General features: G+C 34.4%; 1 protein-coding gene across 11 annotated transcripts in view; it reads right to left on the reverse strand.

Moving 5' to 3' along the window:
- USP34 (ubiquitin specific peptidase 34) overlaps positions 1–24469 on the reverse strand; it is a 236367-nt gene that overhangs the window by 94831 nt on the left and 117067 nt on the right. For 10 of the 11 annotated variants that reach the window (XR_004624915.1, XM_034659188.1, XM_034659191.1 and 7 more), the window contains 11 exons: positions 22972–23061; positions 20686–20781; positions 15772–15854; positions 13082–13236; positions 11819–11932; positions 10187–10286; positions 9900–10059; positions 7091–7217; positions 6847–6994; positions 3127–3227; positions 2698–2907 (listed from right to left, as the gene is read on the reverse strand). Coding sequence is in view for 10 of the 11 variants with exons in the window: in XM_034659188.1 (XP_034515079.1) it covers positions 2698–2907; positions 3127–3227; positions 6847–6994; positions 7091–7217; positions 9900–10059; positions 10187–10286; positions 11819–11932; positions 13082–13236; positions 15772–15854; positions 20686–20781; positions 22972–23061 (1384 nt within the window). In the remaining variant the exon portion in view is untranslated. The remainder of the gene's footprint in view (positions 1–2697; positions 2908–3126; positions 3228–6846; positions 6995–7090; positions 7218–9899; positions 10060–10186; positions 10287–11818; positions 11933–13081; positions 13237–15771; positions 15855–20685; positions 20782–22971; positions 23062–24469) is intronic. The other variant, XM_034659190.1, reaches the window with a different exon arrangement.

Consider the following 24469-nt stretch of genomic DNA (forward strand, 5'->3'; position numbering starts at 1 on the left):
ATGACTAAAAAGCCCTACCCTTTATTTTTATTTTTGTAACCTTCTACAAGACCAAACCAGTCTTGGACAACAAAGAGACCCCACATCGACAATGGCATACTTGCCACAAAGTTCAGCCAAGTATCCGCTAAAAAATGAATTCTTCCCCTTCAGTTCAAGCCTCATGTGGACTATTACAATGGCCTATTAATCGGGCCTCCTACCTTCAGTCTGTCTCTAACACATCCACCACACTAACACCTAAACCTTGTTTCTAATAGCCCATAACAGCTTTCATTTTGTTCCTTTAAAACCTTCCACGATGATGGCAATCCATTTTACAAAGAAGAAAAATCTCATGTGGCCCTTTGTGGTATAGGTTCCGATCTCCGTTTTGGTCTTTTTTCGAATTACACTATACTCACGCTCCCAGTTTTTCAAACATGCATTTACCTTTCTGTGAATCTGTAATGCTTCTTTTTGCTCTCCTCAGCAGCTGGACCCAATTTAAAAGGCTCCCCTTTTGCAAAACTTTCCCCAAATTTTTGTTCCTGCCCTATGTTCCCATAACACACTACATAGCCACCTCCCAGAAAACTGAAGAATTCTTCTAATTATCTTTCTGTCTTTTAAACTGCCCATATGGTGCTGCCATGAAGTAAAAGGTCATTAAGTATTTGGGACATAAAATACAAAAGGTAAAAAAGTTGCAGTTCAAGGGCATCTGTTACTGATTATTCTGCTTGAACAAAAGAAAGATTTTTTAAGATTTTTTTTTTTTTAGATTTTATTTAAATGAGAGAGAGAGAGAGAAAGAGAGAGAGAAAGATTTTGTGTACAAGCAGGGGAAGCAGCAGACGAAGAGGGAGAAGCAGACTCTCCGTTGAGCAGGGAGCCCGATGTGGGGCTCAATCCCAGGACTCTGGGATCATAACCTGAGCCAAAGGTAGATGCTTAACCGACTGAGCCACCCATGTGCCCTGGATTTTTTAAGAACTTAAAAATGTGGGGCGCCTGGGTGGCGTAGTCGTTAAGCGTCTGCCTTCGGCTCAGAGCGTGATCCCGGCGTTCCGGGATCGAGTCCCGCATCGGGCTCCTCCGCTGGGAGCCTGCTTCTTCCTCTCCCTCTCCCCTGCTGTGTTCCCTCTCTCGCTGGCTGTCCCTCTGTCACATAAATAAATAAAATCTTTAAAAAAAAAAAAAGAATTTAAAAATGTGCCACCACAAGAGAAACCAGGCTATGGGGAACAGAGGACTCAAGAGCAACTACCACTGCATCCATGATCAAACACATCCTAGAAACGTGGAAAAAAGTCATTTAACATTCTTGGGAAAGAAAGAATAGTAGCATTATTTTATTTGCCACTCAATCTCAAAATAATTCACTGCATGAAACACACCAAAGGACATCATCTTAGGTAAGTCCATTTAAAGGCATTAAAAAAAAAAAAGTCAGCAGACTAATACTGAATCCTTTAGGCGATCTCATACACTCTCTTGAGTTTAAATACTATCTTTATAATGACTACCATATCTTATTTCTCCAGACCAAGCCCCTGCTCTGAGCTCCAAACTCTTATCCAACTGCTTCCTTGACATCTCCACTTAATGTCCCATGAGCATCCATTCTTCATCTCGAATGGAATCTACCCAGTTGCTGAAGCCAGAAACCTGGACACCATCTCCTGTCTTCCTTGTTTCTGAACATGAGCCTGTCTCCACTCTTAATCCAATTCAATTAAGTCGACTTCATTTGTTCACTCTCATTCTATTCCAGGGCACCATCAAGTCTTCCTTGGATCAGTGCATTACGTTCCTCACTGCTTTTTCTCTTCTTGCCAAACAAATCTTTTATTTTGAAAACCAGAATCAGAATGTGTGCTCCTCCCTCACCTTACTATGAGTAAAACAGAAACAAGTTGCCATGGCCAGTCTGGTTCTACTCACCTTTCCAATCTTATTCCTCTCCCACTACCCTCCACATTCTGCTCATTATTAGCTCTCTAACAATTCCTAGACCTTATACGAAGGGCTTCAGGAATGCGATTACTGTGTGCAGACGATCCCTCAATTCTCATTTAGTTGGCTCCTTTTCATCCTTCTAGCTCAGATTACATATAGTTTCCCTCAGAGAAACCTTCCCTGACCAAAAAATATATATAAATGAGTTTCTATCACTATTCCCTAATAATGTTAGTCTTCTTAGCAGCTACCTCTGTCTAAAACTTAGCTGTTATTTTACCTGGAGCTATCTGCAAGGCATTATCAATTATTTGTCTTCCCCACTGGACTAAAGGCTGAAACTGTGCCTACTTTGATCCTTGTAAAACAACACTGAAAAGAGTACACCTAAATCGTATTAGGCACTTAAATACCTAATGAATCAATAAATGGGCTCCTACATTTTACTGTTCTTAAAAGATTACTGAGAACGAGGAGCCTGGGTGGCTCAGTCAGTTAAGTGTCTGACTCTTGATTTGGCTTGGGTCAATATCTCAGGGTTGTTAAGATTGAGCCCTGTGATGGGCTCCATGCTCAGTGGGGAGTCTGCTTGAGATTCCCTCCCTCTCCCTCTGCCCCTCCCCCTGCTCGTGGGCACACATGCTCGCTCACTCTCTCAAATAAAATCTTGAGAGAGAGAGAGAATTACTGAGAAAATTATCTTCCACTCAACAGAAAAACAAACAAGACACTATAAAAATGAAATGATATAGTCACCTCACTATCTTCCACTGCCACTTTTCCTGAGGGTGGTTTAAATGATGCAAGCATCTCTAATAAATCAAAAAGAGTAGTTAAATGAGGTTCTTGTAAAAGCAAAAGCATCGGAATGTTGTCCTTCTGAGGAGGTGGTAGGCAAGACGCTGGCAGCTGAACACCTTCCCCTTTCCGTTCTCTCCTTGGTGCACCCAAAGATACAAATACCATCTATAAAAACAATGGCAACAGGGGAAAACAACAACACGTAATTAGACATATTAAGTTTAGGTTTACTAAATCTCTTCAGTATAAAATAACTTCACACACAAAAAACTTCACATACACTGAAAAGCAATAATAACTGTTTTTGAAGGATACCTTCAACTATTCAACTGTTGACTATAATAGTCAATAGATCATTAAAACTCAAACCGCATTTGTGTGTACCTGCATATCCTTAAACCCAAGCTCATGAAGTGCTTTTTCATCATAATCTGTTGTTAATTCATGTCCAGATGAAATCATCCTGACAGGTCCCATAAGGCCTCCTTAAAAATAGCAGAAAACATTAAGTGAACATTTTTATAAAAACTAATTTATGTGCTGACACAAAAACATGGTTATGTTATGTGAGCCTTCCTCTTAACCACTCAGTCTAAAGAGCCTCATTCCACTAAATTAATCCCTTATTCTGCTTTATCTTTCTTAAAGCACTTACTATCATCTGACACATTTATTGGTCTTGCCTCAAAAAAACAAAAACAAAACCAAAAAAGCCCAGTTCCATAAAGGCAGACCTTTTATTACATTGAGATGTGGTTCCAGCACTAGAACATAGCAGGCATTCAAATTTATTGTTTAATCCATGAATCTTTAAAAAGGAAATGCGTGATATTAAGAGTAGGAAATAAGCAAAATGATGAAATATCTAATGAACGATTTAAACTTAAATATATTGTTAAATTTTATTAACTTCATGTAGAAAAATTCCACTGGACACTACATAGCTCCTTAGGAATGAGTGAAGTAGGGCTACTGCTTTTCCACAGTGATACAATTCTTCAACAAAACTATATTACTGTAATTTTTAAATATTTTATTTTAAGATTTTATTTATTTGAGAGAGAGAGAAAGGATAAGCAGGGGGGGAAGCAAGCTCCCCGCTGAGCCAGAAGCCCCATGTGAGGCTCAATCCCAGGATCCTGGGATCATGACCTGAGCTGAAGGCAGATGCTTAACCAACTGAGACACCCAGGCATCCCATAATTTTTAAATATTTTAAAGCTAGTATTGAAAATTCATTTCTCTATTACCCTTTAGAGTTTTCCTCTCAGCACTTCTGATATTGTTTAGGTTTATCCACACCGTTTATGATTCAGAGTAATTTCATCAAATTTAAAAATAAAATTCCATTAAGATTTTTAGACAGAATATACAAAGAAGTAAATTAACGTGGTATCTCTACAATATTTGTACAGAGACATGCCAAGTAGATACACTTAGTTAAGTGTTCATTTATATATCTCAATAGAAACTCTATGTTAAACTTATACTTTGGCAGACTTTGACTAAAATGTCTTTTCTACCTTATTGAGATAATAACACAAACTATGACTGCTGATCTTTTTTTAAAATATCGAGATAAAACATCTTTAGTTGTGATGAAGTGCTAAGATAATATACAGTTGACTTGGTTCCAAGTGCATCAGATACTCTAAACATGCATAACTTTGTTCCAAAAGCAAACTAAGATGGCTAGTACTTTATTTAGGCTTTTGGATTCTATTTGAAGTGAGAGAGGCCTAAAAGGTGTATTACGCATTAACTTTTGATTGTAATAGTTGAGTTGGCTTTTACAATTAACTGAACAGCTTTCCATCTTTCACCACTTTTGACAGCATCTTTTTTATCATAACAATTGCTTCTTCCCGGCAATAAGGTCCTCTCCCTCCTGAGGGCTTTGTACTCTCACTTTGCCATCACTCAGTAAACCTTGCTTTCCTGCCCACCAAAAGGAAACAACAACAACAACAACAAACTGCTTATTCCTTAAGAGTTCTGGAAAGAGTTCCTACCTTTAAAATATTTCAAATCTTAATGTAATAAATGTTTCAAAACAAGAAAAAGTAACAAGAAATCTGGAAAAACTCTTAGGTTACAATGCTGTATTAAACAACACATCTACTTTTTACCCTCTGAAATTCCAATAAAGTAAATTTTCAAAATTTTATCAACACTGGACAGGGGAAAAAAGCAAAGAGACAATACCAACTAAGTTTGCAAGCTTAAAAGCAAGTGAACTTGTGGTAACTAGCAAGACCCCAAAAAGATAAATCTCAATCCAGAGACAGGCTTACAATCTATATTTATACAGATTGAATACAGGAAGAAAATCAACACCTGACAAAGTGAGGAGAGGTGGATGGGGGAGGAGGAGGGAAACAAAGGGAAAAAAAGAGAGGGAAAGGAGAAAAGGAAAATAAGAGCAGCTCAGTGATCTGTGAGACATTAACAAAGAGTCTAGGATATATTTAATTAGAGGCCTAGAAATTAGGTCGAGGGGAAAGGAAAAAGAAAAAAATATTTGAAAAAAACATAATTGCTAACCTTTCTCAAATGTGATAAACGCAAAGACCCAAAAAGCCAATCTTACCCAAAGTGTATAAACACAAAAACACAACAAGGCACATTAAAATCAAACTGCTGAAAACCAGTGTCAAAAAAAAAATTCTTGGGGCACCTGGCTGGCCCAGTTGGTACAGCATGCAACTCTTAATCTCAGAGTCATGAGTTCAAACCTCACACTGGAAGTAGAGCTTACTTTAAAAAAAATTTAAAACCCAAAACAACAAAAAATTTCTTTAAAATCAATCACAGTTAAAAAGACACACTGTGGGGGTGACTGGGTGGCTCAGTCGGTTAAGCATCCAACACCTGACTTCACCTCAAGTCATTATCTCAGGGTTGTGAGACTGAGCCCCCTATCTGGCTCCCCACTGGGCATGGAGCCTACTTAAGAATGTCTCCCCCACAAACTCCTAAAAAGGGGGGCGGGGGCTCCTGGGTAGCTCAGCTGGCTGACTGTCAGACTCTTGATTTTGGATCAGGCTATGATCTCGGGGTCCTGGGGTGAAGCCCTGAGTCAGCTCCAAACTCAGCACTGTGTCAGCTTGGGATTCTTTCCCTCTTCTTCTCCCTCCCCCCTCCTCATGGGCACGCCCTCTCTCCCTCGCTAAAATAAAGAAAGAAAGAAATCTTTAAAAAAAAAAAAAAAAGACACATTGTATATACAAAGGATGGGGGGAAAAAAAAAACCAAAACACACTTTCAATCAGATCAGAAACTCTGCAAACCAAATGACAATGGGTTTAACTATTTACTAAGTCCTGAAAAGAAAACCATCCTTGACCTAAAATTCCATGTCCAGTGAAAATATCCTTCAAAATAGAAGATAAAATGAACTTTTTTCTCAAACGAAAGCTTCAGAAAATATATCACTGAAAGACTTGAAGTACAAACATTTTTAAAGTTCATTAGAAAGAAAAAAAAAAAGAAAAACCAAATGAAAATTTTTTTCTAAATATGCATATAGCCTATTACACGTTATTTAAAATTTAAAGGTCTGAAATTATAACAGCTTTCATGGTTGTTCCTCTGATTCGCTCATATTTTATGTGCTATGGAAAGACACTAAAAATGCTCTAGTGGTTACAGTAAAGGAGGAATCAAATATATACTTTTTGGACCTATATGAAAAATTTCTTACTATGACATTCTTTTGGAGGGAAGGGGAGATACACAGGTGGTGATTTAAGGCTGTATTATTTTCATATGCTCTGGGGAAAAAAAGAAACAAAATGTATCAAAATGACCAAACTATTTTATTGGGTAAAACTGGGTACTTAAGTAGTGCATAGAAAATAAAACTTGTAATTCCCACACTGCTTATCAAATAACCTCAAATGTAAAAATTTTTTTAAGGAAAATGAGGAAAAATATTTCCAAATAACATCTGTAGCAATTCTTAGCTCTTCTCTGTGAATCAATGGCACCCTACCAAAAGGAGGGGAGCCATGAACATGCTTGGCACTCTTAAAAGAAGCAAAGGTTCTAAGGTGATATATAACAGAACCTAGAAAGTATGAAAATTTAAACTGTTGGACTTACCAGGAAACTCTCCCTTTCGACTGCTTTGACCAAACTCCTGAAGCTGAGCTTGTTGATTTATTTGTTCTTTCTGTAAATTTTCATACCAATGAGTTACTTCAGCCCTAAGATCTGCTACCTGGTCACTAGGATACATTTCAATAGTCATCTGAAATATGAGATGCAACCAATTTAAAAATACAACAAGAACAGATATTTGAACTGGGAAATGTTATCGATTTGTAAAGTAAAATTATGTAACTACCTTGTCAGGAAGTCCAGCTGGTTGGCATACAACCCTTAGCGGCAGGGACTGTTTGTCACTCAGTGCTTTCAAATGACTACTAATACCAGTGCCTTCAATTTGCCACTGTCTGAGATGGTACGCAAACCTAAAACACACAAAAACCACACATAGGAAGAATATAATTTTAAACCATGTTAATGTTACATAAGTTTTTAATATTTTACAAAATGAAAAAGCCCACAAAAGGTTCTAGCACATTCCAATTTACTCTATAGCATTAAGTTTAGGTTCATCATAATGCATCAACTTAAATGCATAAATACAGCTAAGAGTTCCTTAAAAGATAGTTTACAAGAAAAACTGAGGAAAAAATTTCCCATTAAGAACTTTTTTTTTTTAAGGGGGAGAGGGGGAACTAGTAGAGGCAGGAAGAATTCAAAGAAACAAACTAATCCAGGAAGTGAAATGGCAAGCTCTCATTCTTACATTCACAAAAGGAAAAAAGGTATTAGGAAACATTTTTCAGAGACAGAAATGTATCCTAGTAAATATATGCCTAACAGAATTTGAGAGCTGATTCCATGACTGCTAAAATTACAAAATAAACCACAAAGACTAATCTTAAGGGAGAAAGGCATCTAGCAGGTCACTCACTAAATACTGTCAGTTTTCTAACTGATTTTCAGTTGTTTGAAGACGGGATCCAGAACACCTGAATTTCATTAAGAAAAGAATTATCAATGTCAAAAACTCATCAGCAATTCTAGAATAGAAGGACGAGAAGTAAGGAAACAAAGGGACTTGACTTCCTAGAAGGGATCCAATGTCCAGCTTTTACGGCTAAGAGAGTAATCTTTTGAGGCCAGATAATTCTTAGCTGTGGGTGGAAGGACGCAGTGGAAACAGTCTTGTGCAACGTAGGATGTTTAGCAGCATCCTTGGTCACTATCTACTATATGCCAATAGTACCCCCTTCTCCCTTAAGCTCTGGTAATCAAAAGTGTCTCCACAAATTACCTAATGTCCCTTGGCAAACAAAATCACTCTGGTTGAGAACCACTCTTTAAATTACAACCGTTTCTCTTTAAAAAAAAAAAAAATTTTTTTTTTTAAGTTTTATTTACTCTCTTAATATAAGGAATATACAAACACAATAATTACTTTATATTTTCATTCTATAAATGTTAGGCAATTTTAAATTAGTAGAATTAAGCACATTAAGCACTTGAAATTGTACAGTGATACTACACAAAGGTGTGCATGAAAATTCCTGACATTTTTAAACTAGCTCTTAGTTTTTTGAATATTCAATTGTTTGCTGTTTCTCTGTCACCCAAAAATAAATATTTATTTAAGTTATTTAACACCAACATTAACTTTCAGAGTAAAACATGAATATAAAAGATTTCTAGCAAAGGATACTATAATCATGTTCCATGAGTTAGAAAAGAATTGTACATCTGAGAAGGGATTTTTGAACTGAAATTCACTCAACTTATAAATAGCACCACTGAATCCTAGGAAACTTAATTGTTTTTGAAAACTTTTAAAATAAATACTTATTTTAAAAACACAAGTAACACTGTGTGAGGACTAAGTATTTAAACCAATAGGCCCTTTTTGGTTTGTTGTTTGTAGACTCTGAAGCAAGAGAGAAAATTTTGGAAAAATACATATCTCATTAACAGTAACTATCTCTAACACGAAGAGATAGATTATGATGACTTTCATTTTTTGCAGTATTACCTTTAATATCTGAATTTTAAAAACAGTATGTATTTATTTTTATTAATTTGAATAAGACACATCACATTTGCTTACTTATTTTTATTTTTTAGAGTGGTAAAAGTTATGAGGCAGTGTGACGTTTCTGTTCCAAAAAACGCTATAGAGCTCCCTTACACATTCTTTAAAAACACAAGGAATTATTTAAGTATAATTTCCACAAATTGCAATCATAATCAAAATAAAGAATTTTGCAATTAATATATTTTCCAAATATATTAAATCATGAAGCCATGTTATTTATAAGGAATGTGTAGAATATCTTTTTATTATTATTTCCTGATGATTTAAACAGAATCTCAAAAAATATCAATTGTATGACTCATTATCAAACTAAGTTCTGAAGTTGAAAGATTAATTTTAACAATTTTTGCCAACACAGTTCGTTGTATGTTTACATTTAGTCATGATTTTTAACAAACAGAATTTCTTAATTAAAACTATCTACTCACCTTTCATTTCAGTCGATATATTCATAAATGTTAATTTGCTTTATTTCTGTATTACACAGGGTATGTCTAAATTAATTATACAGATATTCATTAACAGAATTTTTTGATCATGTTTCCATGGTAAATGGAAATTCAAAATTAAAATACTGTCTCCTAGTCCAGGAAGAAAAAAAAACAGCAAATGAAACAAATGACTCAACTTGATTCAACTATGAGAGATTATTTGATGTTCTTGGTGAGGGTTTTAGTGAAACTTTTTTTGGTGGTGGTGTTCTGCCTTTCAATCGTTATAATACTTTCTTAGAGGTGGAATTCTGTCTACAGAGTCTAATTCATGCATATCTTCTCAGCATTTAAGAATTTTTAAAGTTCCACAATATTTAGTGAAAACCTATATTGCCTATTTTCATGGCAAAATGATACATACTATGAATAAAAGTACTTCTATTACTAACCCTTCACTTGTGGTTAAGCTTTCTACCTGCCCCAACAAAACCTTTACTTTAGGAATACTTCTGTACATGTCAGCAATTAAAAAAAAAAAAAAAAAGCCTGAAATTCACTGTAATAATGTGGTATAAAACAATTACCTTCTTCTAAATGCTTCCAGATGCGTCTTCAGCATAAGGAGTCCTCTTTCTATAACAGTGAGACTTGAGTGTGATTCCTGTTCAAGACTGCTAGAAGCTATCATGAGACTCTCCATGCACTTACTAATAAATTCTTGCTCCTTCTCCAAACCCGTTTTACCTGAAAATCAGATGTTTAGACAGTATATCAATCTTTATTGTTTAGCTATATTAAAAAAAAAATGAATTGTAATTAAACAAAAATCCTCACATACGAAATTATCAGACAAATATTCTAAATCACTCACCATTAATATAATAGGAGTTAATATACTGGATAGCTGCTCGACTGACATCACCAGACTGTGCTCTTAAAGCGATACCCCAAAATTGGTCCATACCACAAAGCTAGGAAAGAAAATATCATGACATTTATAAATCTTATTGTCGAACAATGTAAGCGATTAGAAGACTGAAATAGTTCAAGTTTCAATGCCATACAATATCAAAGACTTTTAATATCCTATATAGTACTTAAAACGTAATTCCTATTAAAATTAAATAATAAAATGATAAAAGCCTTGAAAATTTCTTCAACTACTGAAGTACATCTGTACTGATTCTAAAAAAAATTTATAAAGCAGCTAACTGTGTGTGTGTGTGTGTAATGTTTAACCAAAAGTCTGACTACATAGTGGGAAAAACTCAAATCCCAAAAACATGCTACAAGTGACTAAAAACACATACATAATTATTTGCAGAAATAAGCTTCAATGCATTCACCCAACTTACTCTGATAAAGTCACTGCTTTTAGATATTCACAGAAAAATTTTTAAATATGCTAACCCAAGTTGTTACTTCAATTTATGATGTTAACTATGCTATGACAAAGAAAATGTGTTCACTGAAAACTACAGAAAAGTGGAGTCAAAATTCTCAAAAGTTGGCAGGCTGAAGGTATCCTTCTGATATGGTAACTGAACAGCCTTTGTGTTCATATCATCCACTTAAAAAAGCACTATTACCTCAAAATTAGAGTAGGAATACTTCTTAGGTAAAACAGATCTGACTGGTTGTCTGAAATTACCAAACTGAAATTTATCAAAGAATTAAGACCAAGATATTAAAAAAAAAAAAACTATTCAAACAAGGAAAAAAGGTAAGAAGACACTATGAAAGCATTCTAGATCCAATTAAAATTATTCTTTACCACACAGATTAATACCAGTTTTCCCTATCTTTCGCTTTATAAACACAACTCCAACTTCTAAAAAAAATTAATGAAAAACGTGAGTAGATACTACCTAAATCAAAGCTAGCATTAATAAACTGGAACATCCAATGAGGAAGACTTTCAAGTAACAGCCTGTGTTGGGAGAGTCTAAAAAATAACGCCTTTAAGGAAAACTAGCAGCCACCCAATGAGGCAACTGGAATAGTAAGCCAGAAATAAAACTAGCAATGTGAGTCTTCAGTTAATGAAAGGACAGTGATGCTTCAAGGTAAGAGATGACTTAAGGTAGATTCTCCTCTAGGAACTCTGGTGCTGTCTGAGAGCAAATAAAAGATTGGTCACATAAACGGCCTAACAATCAAATTTTAGACAAATCAACCTTCTTGGGGACAAAGCTACTTGATTATATTAGCTAGGAGCTTTTAGGGGACACTCAGATGGCCTCTCCTGTATTAAGGAGTGTGTAGTAAGTTTTCATTAATCACAACCAAGGTTACATTTGGTAACAAACAACAACAAAAAAAATCACCAAATTTGCTTTGTATAACTTTTTAAAACCGAAAGATAAAGCTTTTTAAAACCTAACAGTCTTCATAGTTTATAAACTCAATGCTTTGTAGACTACATAATTCAGTCATCTAATTTGAGAAATAAAAGAAAAATTTCATAAGGTGACCTAATAAAATGCCAAGTCTAAATCCATACCTCAGAGTTTGAACCGCCATCATAGGCACTGGTCGCCAATCGAGCCAAGTTACAGAGATGCTGAAACAGGTTTAAGCCAGTCATGCTAATCGTTTCAGGTTTTAGCTGGGGCATCTTAAAAATAAAAATTTTTTAACTAGTATTAGTGTGATAATTAATACATTTTATCAAATTTAGAGTAACAGATTTAACAAAATTTTATTGAAACCACTGCAAGAAGAAAATGTATCAGCTCAAATTTTTAGTGATGATTTAAAAAAAATAAAAATTTAATGAAAATATTTGAAACCTAATATCTATTTCAATTTTCAATATATACGCATATCCAAATCAGAGGATGTGAATAAAAGGTTTTATCATTTATTGTATACCTATCCCATACACATTTATAAGATGTGCAGCTATATGCAGTTTGTGTGTAAGTTAGGGCTTGAAATTAAGATCCTTGAGGGTCTATCTGTAGCTTTGTAGTAGATCTATTAAGCGATTTAGTTTGTATGTACCAAAACTCATTCATATATATTCAATCCTACAAGAGAGATTTTATTAGTTTGCAGAAACTCTATATAATCTCAAAAATAAGTATAAAATATAAAGTACTGCTTTATTATCGTCAATGTTTCAAAATTCAAATGGAAAATTATTACCTGAACCAACTGTTGGCATCTGATAAAGAACCAAAACTGGATAGAAAAATATCTTTAATAACAAGACATGACAGTGCTTCCTAAAAAGGACCCTATGGAATCCACAAAAAATCTGGAGACTGGTTTATCTCTGCCATAGGCTGGCTAAAACCACAGCCATCTAAGACTCACAGAATATAGCTCTCACTCATACTCATATCAATATAAACACCGTAGAGGATAAAATTAAAGTAAAATTTATGTGACAAAATTAAATAAAGACTGCTGAAAACAGTACATTTTTCTATTTTTTTTTAAAAGATTTTATTTATTTATTTGACAGAGAGAGAGACAGCCAGTGAGAGAGGGAACACAAGCAGGGGGAGTGGGAGAGGAAGAAAGAGGCTCCCAGTGGAGGAGCCTGATGCGGGGCTCGATCCCAGAACACCGGGATCATGCCCTGAGCCGAAGGCAGATGCTTAACAACTGAGCCACCCAGGCGCCCCACATTTTTCTATTTTTAAAATCTATGTCAAAGGAGGAAAAATATAACATTACAGAGTTTATATTTCAAGAGATAAAAAGGAAATCTGGAAAAACAACATGAATGGTAAAACTTGTCAAGAAATAAAATTACCTTCTCCAGGAAAAGATGTTTGTAGGTTTCCATTCCCATAGCGTGTTGATCTTTACTTCGAACTTGATTTAAAAACCAATGGAGTGCATCATCGTAACACTCAGCATCTTCTACTAAACAATGCCATAAAATGTCGACTTGCTCTAAACTTAACCCTAGGTAAAAATTACAAATTTTGAATCATGATACATACAATGTTTTGGTCCTAATTCAATGTACTAGAAGCACAAATATATGCAGAAATATAAAGATGATATTTTATAACATTTTATAAAAATTGTGTTATAAGAGATTTCACATAATTTATGCTTTCAAAATGCAAAATGTGATTTAACTTATATATAATCCACATATAAATCATCTAAAAACACACAACTTATATAGTATCCTACAAGAGCCATTTGGTCGGGAAAAATCACTCTCATTAAAGTAAGGACATAACACTGGAATACAATAAACATGATTAATAAGGGGAGGTAATCCCAAAAGTTGAGGAGTCAATTCTAAGGTTTAATTAAGGGTTAACAGAGTTCATGCACATCATGTTCAAAGATCATTCTATGTACACAGAAGAAAAACAATAAATGCCAATAAGCATTTCTGGAAACTATGGGGGCAGGTGGAAAGGATCTGTATGATGAATACAGCAAAAGGTAACTGACTGCCTAACAGAGAAAACAGCAACACATCAGGATATTCAATTAGCTGAGAAGCCAATATAATGAGATGAAATCCGTATGGTACTTTGACCCAAATATTAAATGATTCCAAAGTCTGGCAAAAAGAAAGCTAAAGAACTGTTCAGAACCAAAAGGAAAGCAATAGAGGCAATCACAAATCTGAATATGGATAAAGGAGAAAATCCGAAAGGGTAGAATAAAAGCATCACAGGGATTTTTAAATATCATCGTATATCATTAAAGGGTTCCAAACCCTACATTGTTCCCCAGAATCGGAAGGGATAGGAAAATATGATACAATCATAAGAAACCTCCTTCCTGGAAAAAGTAGTTGAGATACAGAATAGAAAAAAAACACTTCAGAAAATATTTACCTAGTAGTAATAACAGTCTACAGAATTTGATCACAAAATAAGGTATTCCTATCAGTTTCTCACACAACCATACAAGTTGAAGAACTTATACCCCTGGGAGCCAATATTGAAAGAAAAAGAAAAAGAAAAAGAAAAAGAAAAAGAAAAAGAAAAAGAAAAAGAAAAAGAAAAAGAAAGAAAGAAAAAGAAAAAAAGGACCAAAAACAATCTTTAGAGCATATTCTAATTTAAATACATTTAATAATTAAAAGAGAAAAGAAAATTAAGAGCTGAAAAAACAAACAGTACCCAGGTTAATTACAGTAAACTATATGATAAATTAAGTGTATTCATAAATGACTGAATCACCAATACACATTCTATATAACTTTGGAGTAACTATATTATACCTGACAGGAATTGGGCCAGTAAGAAAAGAACAATTATGATATGGGAAGAGTGAAGTCTTCAGTTTGATTCTATCTGAGCAGTAGCTATTATAAGCCTATACACTAAGAATCTATACTGTGCTCCCTGGAAAATAAGTAATTCATTATTCAAATACTGAGAAGAGTGGTTAACGGTTTCCAGTGAGAATCTTAATGAAACAAACATGAAACTTCAGAGTTGTGTGAAATTATTTATGGTGACAATACTGGTCTTGGTTTGACTTCTCCATGTATAAGATTGGTTTTTATATTTTATATTATTTATTTCTTGTATATTATCACTCATAATGGGTACGATAAGAGACCTAGTAACATGAAACAGAAGTTTCCTATCAAAAACCAGTGTCTCATTTTAAGATCTTTTGGTATCACTTTAATGGCATTTGTTATAAAGAGCTTAACTTGAAGAAATTACAGAGTTAAACAGTAAAATGAACAAATGGTGTATCTCAAGCACAGACATGGACTTAAGAGAGTGGTGATGACACCTCTAAGGCTAGCAAGACACTTACCAGTTTGACTATATTAACCATAGCTAAAGAAAGAGAATTTCCTAAAACAAAGTTTGTTGACATGGACACACAGAAAAAGTGCGGAGAGCGAAAAATAACACAATATGTCCCGCAAGAGAAAAGGAGCTCTGACCAAAAGGAAATCAAGCTTCCTCCTCTCTTGTGAGAATACCCAGCATGTGGATTTAGATATGGCTCACACCCTGAAAATACCAGACCAATTTTTTTAAGGTTAATCATTTAATGAAATTGAGTTTTAGATTAATCTAAATAAAACTAGGGTCTCTAAAAGTCTCTACCACCTGTGAAGCCAAGCAACTTTGGGTTAAGACTAGCCCTGATAATATGCAGACAGTGGCTGTTTCCAAATGGAGTGATAGATTTCTATAACTAAAAGAAATAAAAAATACAGTCACCCCTAAACATGGTATCTTTTACCCCAAATATCTTGTTCTTGAAATGAGCTGTTAATCCATTGAGAAACTGGCATTTTCAGAGACTGAAGCAGAAATGTGTCAAGGGTCACGCTCATATTGCCATACATACTGAGGACATTCGGTATTAAAAATACGAATTAAATATTAGTCACTACAGAAATCTAAAGGCATGAGCACATTTAACTGGATGCTTCCAAGAGTCAATACAGACCTAAAAACTGATTAAAATACTGATTAAAAGACTGATTAAAAAGCTTACTGAAATGATCAGGTGATCCCAGAGTTGAAAACACACAAGTCAAGAACTGAAGTCGAACTTGAACTTCGGCACTATGGCTGTACCTATATTTAAAAAGTCATTAAAATAATTAACTGAAAGATCCTACTTCTTAATTATTTTTAAAGATTTAATGGCCCTAATCTTAAATTACACCAAAGAAGTAAAACTCCACTTTAGTATCATAATTATTAAATATTTTCATTACAACTGACCCTCGAACAACACGTGGTTTAGGGGTGCCAAACCCCATGCAGGTGAAAATCTGTGTAGAACGTTTGACTCCCCAAAAACTTAGGTACTAACAGCTTACTGCTGACCAGAAGCCTTACTGATAACATGCACGGTTGATTGAGACATATTTTGTATACATATTATATACTATATTCTTAAAATAAAGTATGCTAGAAAAAAGTGTTACTATGAAAATTTTAAAAGAAAATACACTTATAGTACTGTACTGCATTTATCAAAAAAAATCCACGTGTAAGTGGACCCAAGCAGTTAAAACCCGTGTTATTCAAGGGTCAACTGTATATTACTTTGGTTATACAAAAAAGGTCATAAAGCCAAATGGTATGTTTGAGATTTACTTAATAAATTATAAAAATCTGCAAACAATTAGAAAACATACTTTTAAATTAGATGAGAAAGTACGTAAGAACTCAACAGTGGAACAAAAGAAATATGTCAGTTTGAACTTATGCAATATGCACATAGGTTAGAATAAACTGCATCTCTATCCAAAAAATGCATGTTTCATTATCACTGTCCCATCAGTGATAATACTATATTCCTTAAACAAGAAATGCTAAGGAAATATTTCCATAAATCTAGTTCAAAAAGAATACAGCTAATACAAAACTAGCATTTTTGAATATTACTTCAAATCTAAATAATTGTAATTCATGTGCACAAAATCAATGGTAAGAGTTTGCTTAAGTAGGTGATTTCACAAGGTTCTCTGGGATTTCAATCTGTAAGCATGTGCAAAGGAACAGCATTTTAAGAATCAAGTGCTGGTTTGTCACCAACACTTGGTAGGAGGAATAGTAGGAAATGCATCTGAAAGAGGTACATAGGGTCCAGAAGTATATAGGATTCAGACTGTGGCCAGCCTGAGATGTCAAAAAGAAGAATCTGGCATTATTCTAGATGAAAAAGGAGATCACTAAAGAGTGTTGAGGGGAGAGGGGACTCATGATCAGGTTTGCATTTTAGGGTTCTTTTAGCAACCGTGTGACCTGCATACCGAACTGTGTCTGTGATAGTACAACATTCTAACTCCCACAAGCACCTGAGCACCCAATCAACGAAACTAAATCAATCATGAGTTCTTAGCTCTATGTTACAAATCAAAGGCTGGCTGTGGATCAATTGCCCAAATTACACTGCCAACAAAAGGCAGCAGCTAATCTGAGCCCTGATCTATATCGCAAGTTACAGAGAATGAAAGAGCTTCAATTCAATTTCCTCTATCTTCAAGTAAGTGCAAAATTTTAAAAGTTTCCCAAAATTAGCTGTTTCAAAAATTATACTAGATTCACTGTTCAAGTTTAAAGTTAAGGTTTTCTAAAGGTTAAGTTTACTGGATATACCTTTGCTGCTCCTTACTGTCTCATAATAATATTGGCAAAGAAAAGATGAACTTTCACTTTGTTGTTGCAGTGCCCTTTGTGAAGATCAAACTACGTGTGGTAAGACGGCTGGGGGCACAGAGGAGAGTACAGTAAGCAACTCACAGACTAGAATGCCATCCAGATAAAATTCAAGAACAGCTCTTAACAGCTTCTCATCTTTTTACTAAAAAGGACAGATTCTGTAGCAGAAGCCTTGGAGTACAAGTTCAAATTCAAGTTCTATCATCCAGCAGCTCTGTGATTTTAAGTAAGTTACTATACATCTCTGAGCCTGGGGGACTTGGTCACAGATATAAAGGGAGAATGAAATCTTGTCCTGTACAAAAAGCACTTTTATTTCCTGCATACTTCCTTCCTCTGTACACTTCCTTCCCCTGTAATTGCAACCCAGACTAACAGACCCATAACCCCAGAAGGCATGGACCCAGACTCTTGGTCCTCTCCTCTTCAGCTTCCACTACAGAGCCACTGGCTCCACACTTCAAAGGACTCCTCTGCTCTGTCAGGGTCTCACTGGCTGCTGAAATCACTAGCCAGGAAATTTCTTGAGATGCAAAACAAAGATAACATCAACACTGGCAAATTCTCATGGACTTGTCCATGGCTTTCTGACATTACAGGAAATAGAAGACAAAAATAATCTCCCTAACAGGCATGAAATTTTAGTGGCAAACTATGCCTTTAAAAAAATTCTGTTTGTAGCCTCTATGTTGACACAGCAGGATTTTCTCTAGAGGCCACTGGATTCGAAATATGCAACATGTCTGTTTGGGAAATGAAGTGTTATCTCTCACACCACAAGAATCTTTTCGTCCTAAGTGAAAATCTGAGAACTTGTCTACTAAAATCCCCACAGAACAAATAGAAAATAATGGGCCACAAACTCAAGAGGTCAGTATGCTTGAAAAAGGGTAGCAAATGCACAACTCTGTTTTATAGCCTGAAGGAACAAGGCAGTTATATCAAGAGGCCAGACAACATCTCTCTAAGGTTTTATTCTCCTTAGGATGCCAGGCAACAAGGCAAAACTGAAGGATTCAAAGGATACTATGTACCCTAAAAAAGTTTAAAACTCATCTCCAAAGAGCACCACTCCACTATTTACCTTTTCACCACAGAAACAACCCTTGTATGAGACTCCACCTCTAATTCCACTAACAACGTCAGTAAATTCCCTGTAGCCAATGCTATGAACAATCAAGACTCAGACATGTGTTTATTTTTTGGCACTTAATGTCAGACTTTCTCAGATGATTTTTTTTTTTTTTGAGGATGATTTATCTAGGTCTTATCTTCCCTTTCTTAAGCCTCCCATTCCTGTTCATCAAGCCCACAGGCTTGTAGCCGTGGTGAGAGCTCTTTTGTAACTTAGTGTTTCTCTACTGACAGGTAACTTGAATTTTTTCTCCTAAAAATGCTGCTCAAGATGTGGGTTGTGTGCTTTTATTTATGCTTCTTGTCAATCTTGTGGTTTTTACAGATATATGGAGATGCTCAGATTCAGGAAACCATGATTACCTTCAACCTCTGCTTCAAGAAGGATTAAAAGGAAGATACAGACTAGGAAGAACACTTTGAATTTTAACAGCATTTAAAGAAACACATTTTATGTAGAGATGACTTTGTAAACAAAGCTATAGAATAAATTCAAGGAAACTTAGAAATAATTGGATAGGCTTATAAGACAGGAGGTCCTAAAAAAAAAAATCATTGAGCAATAAAACAGGAAAGGCTGCTTGAGTTTTGATTTTAGAGGGCTCAAAATACCAGGCTGAAAAAACTGGAATTTTCCTTTTACACAGTAAAGAATCTAAATGGGGGGTAAAAAGAGCAATTTTGTTATCTGTTTTGTACCATAGTTTGTTATTAGTCAGATAACTATGCTTTATAGATAATCGATGTGCCAGGCACAACTTACTAAATTATTTAATTCTTACAAAAACTCATGATGTAAATAATTAGAATTTATTAGGGAGGTAACTAATCAAAATAAGATCAAAACAATCCATTCATAATCTAAACCCAGGTTTGTATGATTCACAAGCCCAAGGGCTTTCCTTCAATACTGTATTACAACGCCTATATAATAAGGATAAGAAATTAATGAGCATGGTGGAGAATGAGGCAAGAAGACTGATCCAGAGGTTGAATAATAGGACTGGAACAGCGTCTGTGGGAATGTCAACTTGTGAAAAGACACAGGATCTATTTTAGCATTCAGGTAACTAGAGACTGACAAGAGTGTAATGTACAACTCAAGAATATTAGAGAAAACAGACTGCTCCGCTATTTATAAAATGTGTGACCTTGGGCAAATTATTTATCGTCTCATAGTTTTAAATGTTCTCATTTTTAAAATGAAACTAACTCAAATGAGTTATTGTACATCTTGAAGTTAATACTTCAGTTAAATGGTGTCTGGCATATAGTAAGCAAGCATCAATAAACACTGGTATTTTTATCATCATCATTCATGTTTGGAAATGACAAACCCAAAAAAGGCCCCAAAGTCTCCAAGTTTTAGGTGACTGAGAGGATGGTGGGATTCTAAAGGACATAGTAAAATCTGGAGACAGAACTGATTTATGGAGAAAAATAATTCATTTTTGGAGGTAAGTATGCAAAGGTCTATCACTTTTCTGAACCTTGCACAGTATGCTCAGTTTTCATCTATGCAGACGTTGTCTATAGGATATCTTCTCAATAAATACTAAGGCTAGCTGATACACATTAAGCTGGTTTTCTCGACTTGGCCATCAGTCCCGATGCTGACTAATAAGCAGAAACCCCCTGAATTTTACATGTTTCCTTCTAGGCAGCAATTTTCCCTATGAGGCACTTTAAACACAGCTATATCACTGACCAATTTTTACGAATTCTTATCCAAAGTCACTAAATGATGACATACATAAAAATTTCAGAATCAAGCCTTATTAGCGTAAGACAGGTTATTGATGATTTCTGAAAACAACTTTTGATTCCTGAAAACAATGACTCTGAACAGAACTCAATAGTCAAAGTTAACCAACCCCTAAGAGTTACATAACCTACATCCCCCTAAGGTTAAAAATTATAAAAATAACTTCATAAAATTCTTCAACTTAAAAGAGCATTTCTTTCTCTTAAAATTTTACAACGAAGTTTTCATCACATTTATTTACTATATGAAAGAAAAGGAATAGAAATACTGGGACATTATCTTTCAGAGGAAAGATAATCAACACTTAAACGTAACTAACTTAGTTAAGATACTTACAGTGCATGTTTCTGTCTTCCTTCTCTTACAGCTTGAATGTAATACACCAAATTATCAAAGAAAAGCTTCATCATGTTCAGTTCTTTTTCTGCCCACCTGGCCCAAATGAAAGAAAAAATACTTTTAAAGGCATAGGGTAAGAGAATAAATCTACTCTAGGACAAGAAAAAAATGTAGATCTAAAAATTCTTCAAATGCAAAATCTTCTAATTACCATAACTTTAAAACTTCTATTTCTACTTGAATTGTGAAAGATATAAAGCAATATGTCTTAATTTTTTGAATTTAAAGTATCACTATTGTTCTTTAATCTCAAAACAATCTTTGTGAAGAGTATAAAATGTCTAGCAAGTGCTAATTATAAATGACTAACATGAGTTAATATTAAAAATAGTATGATACAGTCTGTATAAGGATGGACTATGTGCCTTAGTCATTATTTAGTAAAATTTAGCAGAGTGCCTGGCATATAATACACATACAATACAAATTTACTAAATCAATTACTTTTTCTTTTTTTATTGCAGAGTATTTGTTTAAAAAAATAAATAAATCACGTATCAAGCTCCAAAATAACCTACAAACACTAGAATAAAAAAGTGACAATCAGAGATCTCAAGGACTAAAACATTTATAACTAACATCATCTATTCCACATAATACTTACTACCAAAACATCTGTTAAAATGTAGAGAAGTATTAAAATTCCAAAATGGCTAATGTAATTTACATCATGCTACAGCACTCTTTTCAAAGTAAGTTACTCTCACCTTGACAATCCCTTAATGAAGATGCTATTAACACAGAAAACATTCAGTAAGACTAAGGTTTGAAACCAGTTCCAATACACATGCAGCATGGCTGTGGGCAAGTAACCTGACCTTTTGAAGTCTGTTTGTTGGTTACTTGAAGATTCACTAAAAGGATAAGGAATAACAATTTCCAATTTTAAAAACTGGGCTGTAAGAATTTAAGAGATAATATGTACCAAATGTTGAGTGCTGCTGCACATAATAGATTCACAGTTGAAGTTTTTTGTCATTATTGCTGTCGACTAACTATAGGAGCTCAGCGTTCTTTTAAGAGATCCACTTGAGATTTAGGATACCAGATTCAGGTAGGAAACCCTGTGAACTCCCATTAATTGAGCTTACATTTAATTTAAGGATAAAGCTAAAAGGGTCTCAACTCAATATACTTAGGTTCAGGTACTTGGTAAGTAACTAACCATACAGAGTGGGCCACTTCTGTAAGATGTTACTGTTATTCCTTAATATAAACTTCATCAAATGGCTACAGTATGTCACCAACTTGCCCAAGTTAGCTACAAGTAAATCCCTTTAATACTTTAGAATTCTGTCATTTAACCATTTAAAAACTATTTGAAAAGTCAATGAAACTGGACTCACATTCTTCTTATACTTAAAAGATGCTAAATACTTTTCCCTATCCCTCTGTTTAGTATCTCAACGACTTTCCCCTATACTCACAAATAAAATTGCCAATAGACTGTACCGTAATAACAAAAGAGACTAAGATGATTTTTTAAAATCAGGTTAAACAGGTCCCCTTTAAAGGAACAAAAAACAGCAAGGGCTATACCTGAGAACTAACTTCACCTATTTAGAACTATTGCGAAGTCTTCTAAGAATTTTTCTAAATGCTACTCATTTTGAAAATAAACAAGTGCTCTTAACAGCTAATCTTAAATGTGAGAAGGAATTAGGTAAAAAAGCCATCTTATTTGACCTCAAAAATGAATCCTTCAATAGGTCTAATTTTTCCTAAAATCAATTTGTCTCTGAAATCCCTCCAAAAGTCTATTGTGAATAAAGCAACACATTCTTACAGATTAATCTTAAATTCTTTGTAAATGTAGTAATAGGATGGTGTCAAGATTATCCCTAACATGATGTAATGCCTACAACTAATTTCTAGTAATGAGAAAATTAAAAACACATATGTTAGTATGTATCTTTTTCAGGAATCCTTTACTGTGGTGGATATACTACAAATCTTCACCCTACAATTAGAGCATTACTTGCTACAGTATTTTTCTTAAACTACAAAGAATACAAAAGTCAGATTTTTCTACTGATGCTGATAAAATTTCCATGGGCTAAATGGCAAAGAACACTCTAAAAACTGTAAGAAAACATTTGAACCACGCAAAATTCAAATATGCCTGGTGCAAAATAAAAGCTAGTAAGTTACTCAAAACTTCGATAACTATGATTATTTTAAAAATCTTTAAAATTAATACTTCTGTTTCTTTTATTTACTTACATTGTAATCCAATGTGTATCATAACTGCTACCAAACTGCTGAAAAGTACCAAACAGTTTTGGAAGAAGGCGAAGTGAGATTACTACTGATCTGAAACAGCAAAAACAGATATTTATAGAATAAAATAATTTTAGTTACTATTACTAATTCTAGCATTTTACAGAAATTCAGCTATTTAAAAATCTCAACTGCAAAAGGATTTTACTGAACTTTACATTAAATGTATTTCTTACATAAAAACTGAAAAAATTTTTCCTAAAGTTTAAATTTATTTTATACAGGGGGGGCAAGAAACCTAAGTTTCAAAATCCCAATCCAAGATTTTTTTTTTTTTTAAGATTTTATTTATTTATTTGACAGAGACAGAGACAGCCAGCGAGAGAGGGAACACNAGATTTTTTAAGTAGAATACACTATAAATATGTTAAGTATAAAAACAAATGAAGAATATTCAAAGGTAAAGAACTTCCATGGAAAAAAAATTAAGTTGTGGGTGCTTCTGAGGATTAGGGACAAACAGCTAATTTAAGTAAGTTATCTAGAACAGAACTTCTCTAAGTTTAATGTGCACTTTATTCACTTGGGAAAACTTTGTTGAAATGCAAATTCTGACTGCCATGTCTGAGGTAAGAAATTTTTCTAACATGCTCACAAATGATACTCAAACTGCTGATTTGAGTCACATTCTCAGCAGCAATAATATAGAGTGCATTTTTCAAACTGTACAAATTATCCCTTTTTCCCTAATTCTCACTTAATATGAGCTGCATCAAGCTGAAAATCACTTTCATCATGAGCCATGTTAATAATGGAAGCACATCATAGACTTTAAGTACGAAGAACCAAGAAAGGAATAAGAAATCACTCTACAACTTCAAGTATATCTGAGTGTGCCTATGAGGGGTAGGAGAGGGGTTACAGGAAAGAGAGAGACATACACATCCCAGAAGTCTTAGCAGGCAAGGAGGCTGGCTGCGTTAGTCTTGAAAGAAGCAAGACAAACTCTAATGAGGTAGTAAAAAAAATTTTTAAGGAACCATATTGTTTCACATAAAAATTTTTAGAAAGAACGAAGTATAGTGTACAAGTAAGTCCCCCAAAATGCCTCCTCTTATTAAGAATACCGGGAAAATCAGAACACAGAGCTGCACTTCTGAGTGGAAGAGAAACAACGGTAAATACTGAGTAGGACAGATTAAAGAAACTTCCTGTTTCTGAATAAAATCCAAAGTTGGAGAAATGCATTATCTTTTTGCATTAAGTTGGATTACAAAGCCCTGTGTGATCTAACCCCATTTCTCTTATCAGTCTAACTTAATTTCCTTCCAATTTTCCTCTTTACTATCCCTACCACAGACAGACACAAGCACATTCCTGCCTAAGTACTTCGCTACTGCCTCTACCTGGAATGCTCTTTATCTAATTATCTATATGCAGAACTCCTTCCCATACTTTATTTAGGTTTCCTCAAATGTCAACAGAGGATGACCCTGAGAAT

The sequence above is a fragment of the Ailuropoda melanoleuca genome, chromosome 4 (assembly GCF_002007445.2).
Source record: "Ailuropoda melanoleuca isolate Jingjing chromosome 4, ASM200744v2, whole genome shotgun sequence".
NCBI classification, from domain to species: domain Eukaryota; kingdom Metazoa; phylum Chordata; class Mammalia; order Carnivora; family Ursidae; genus Ailuropoda; species Ailuropoda melanoleuca.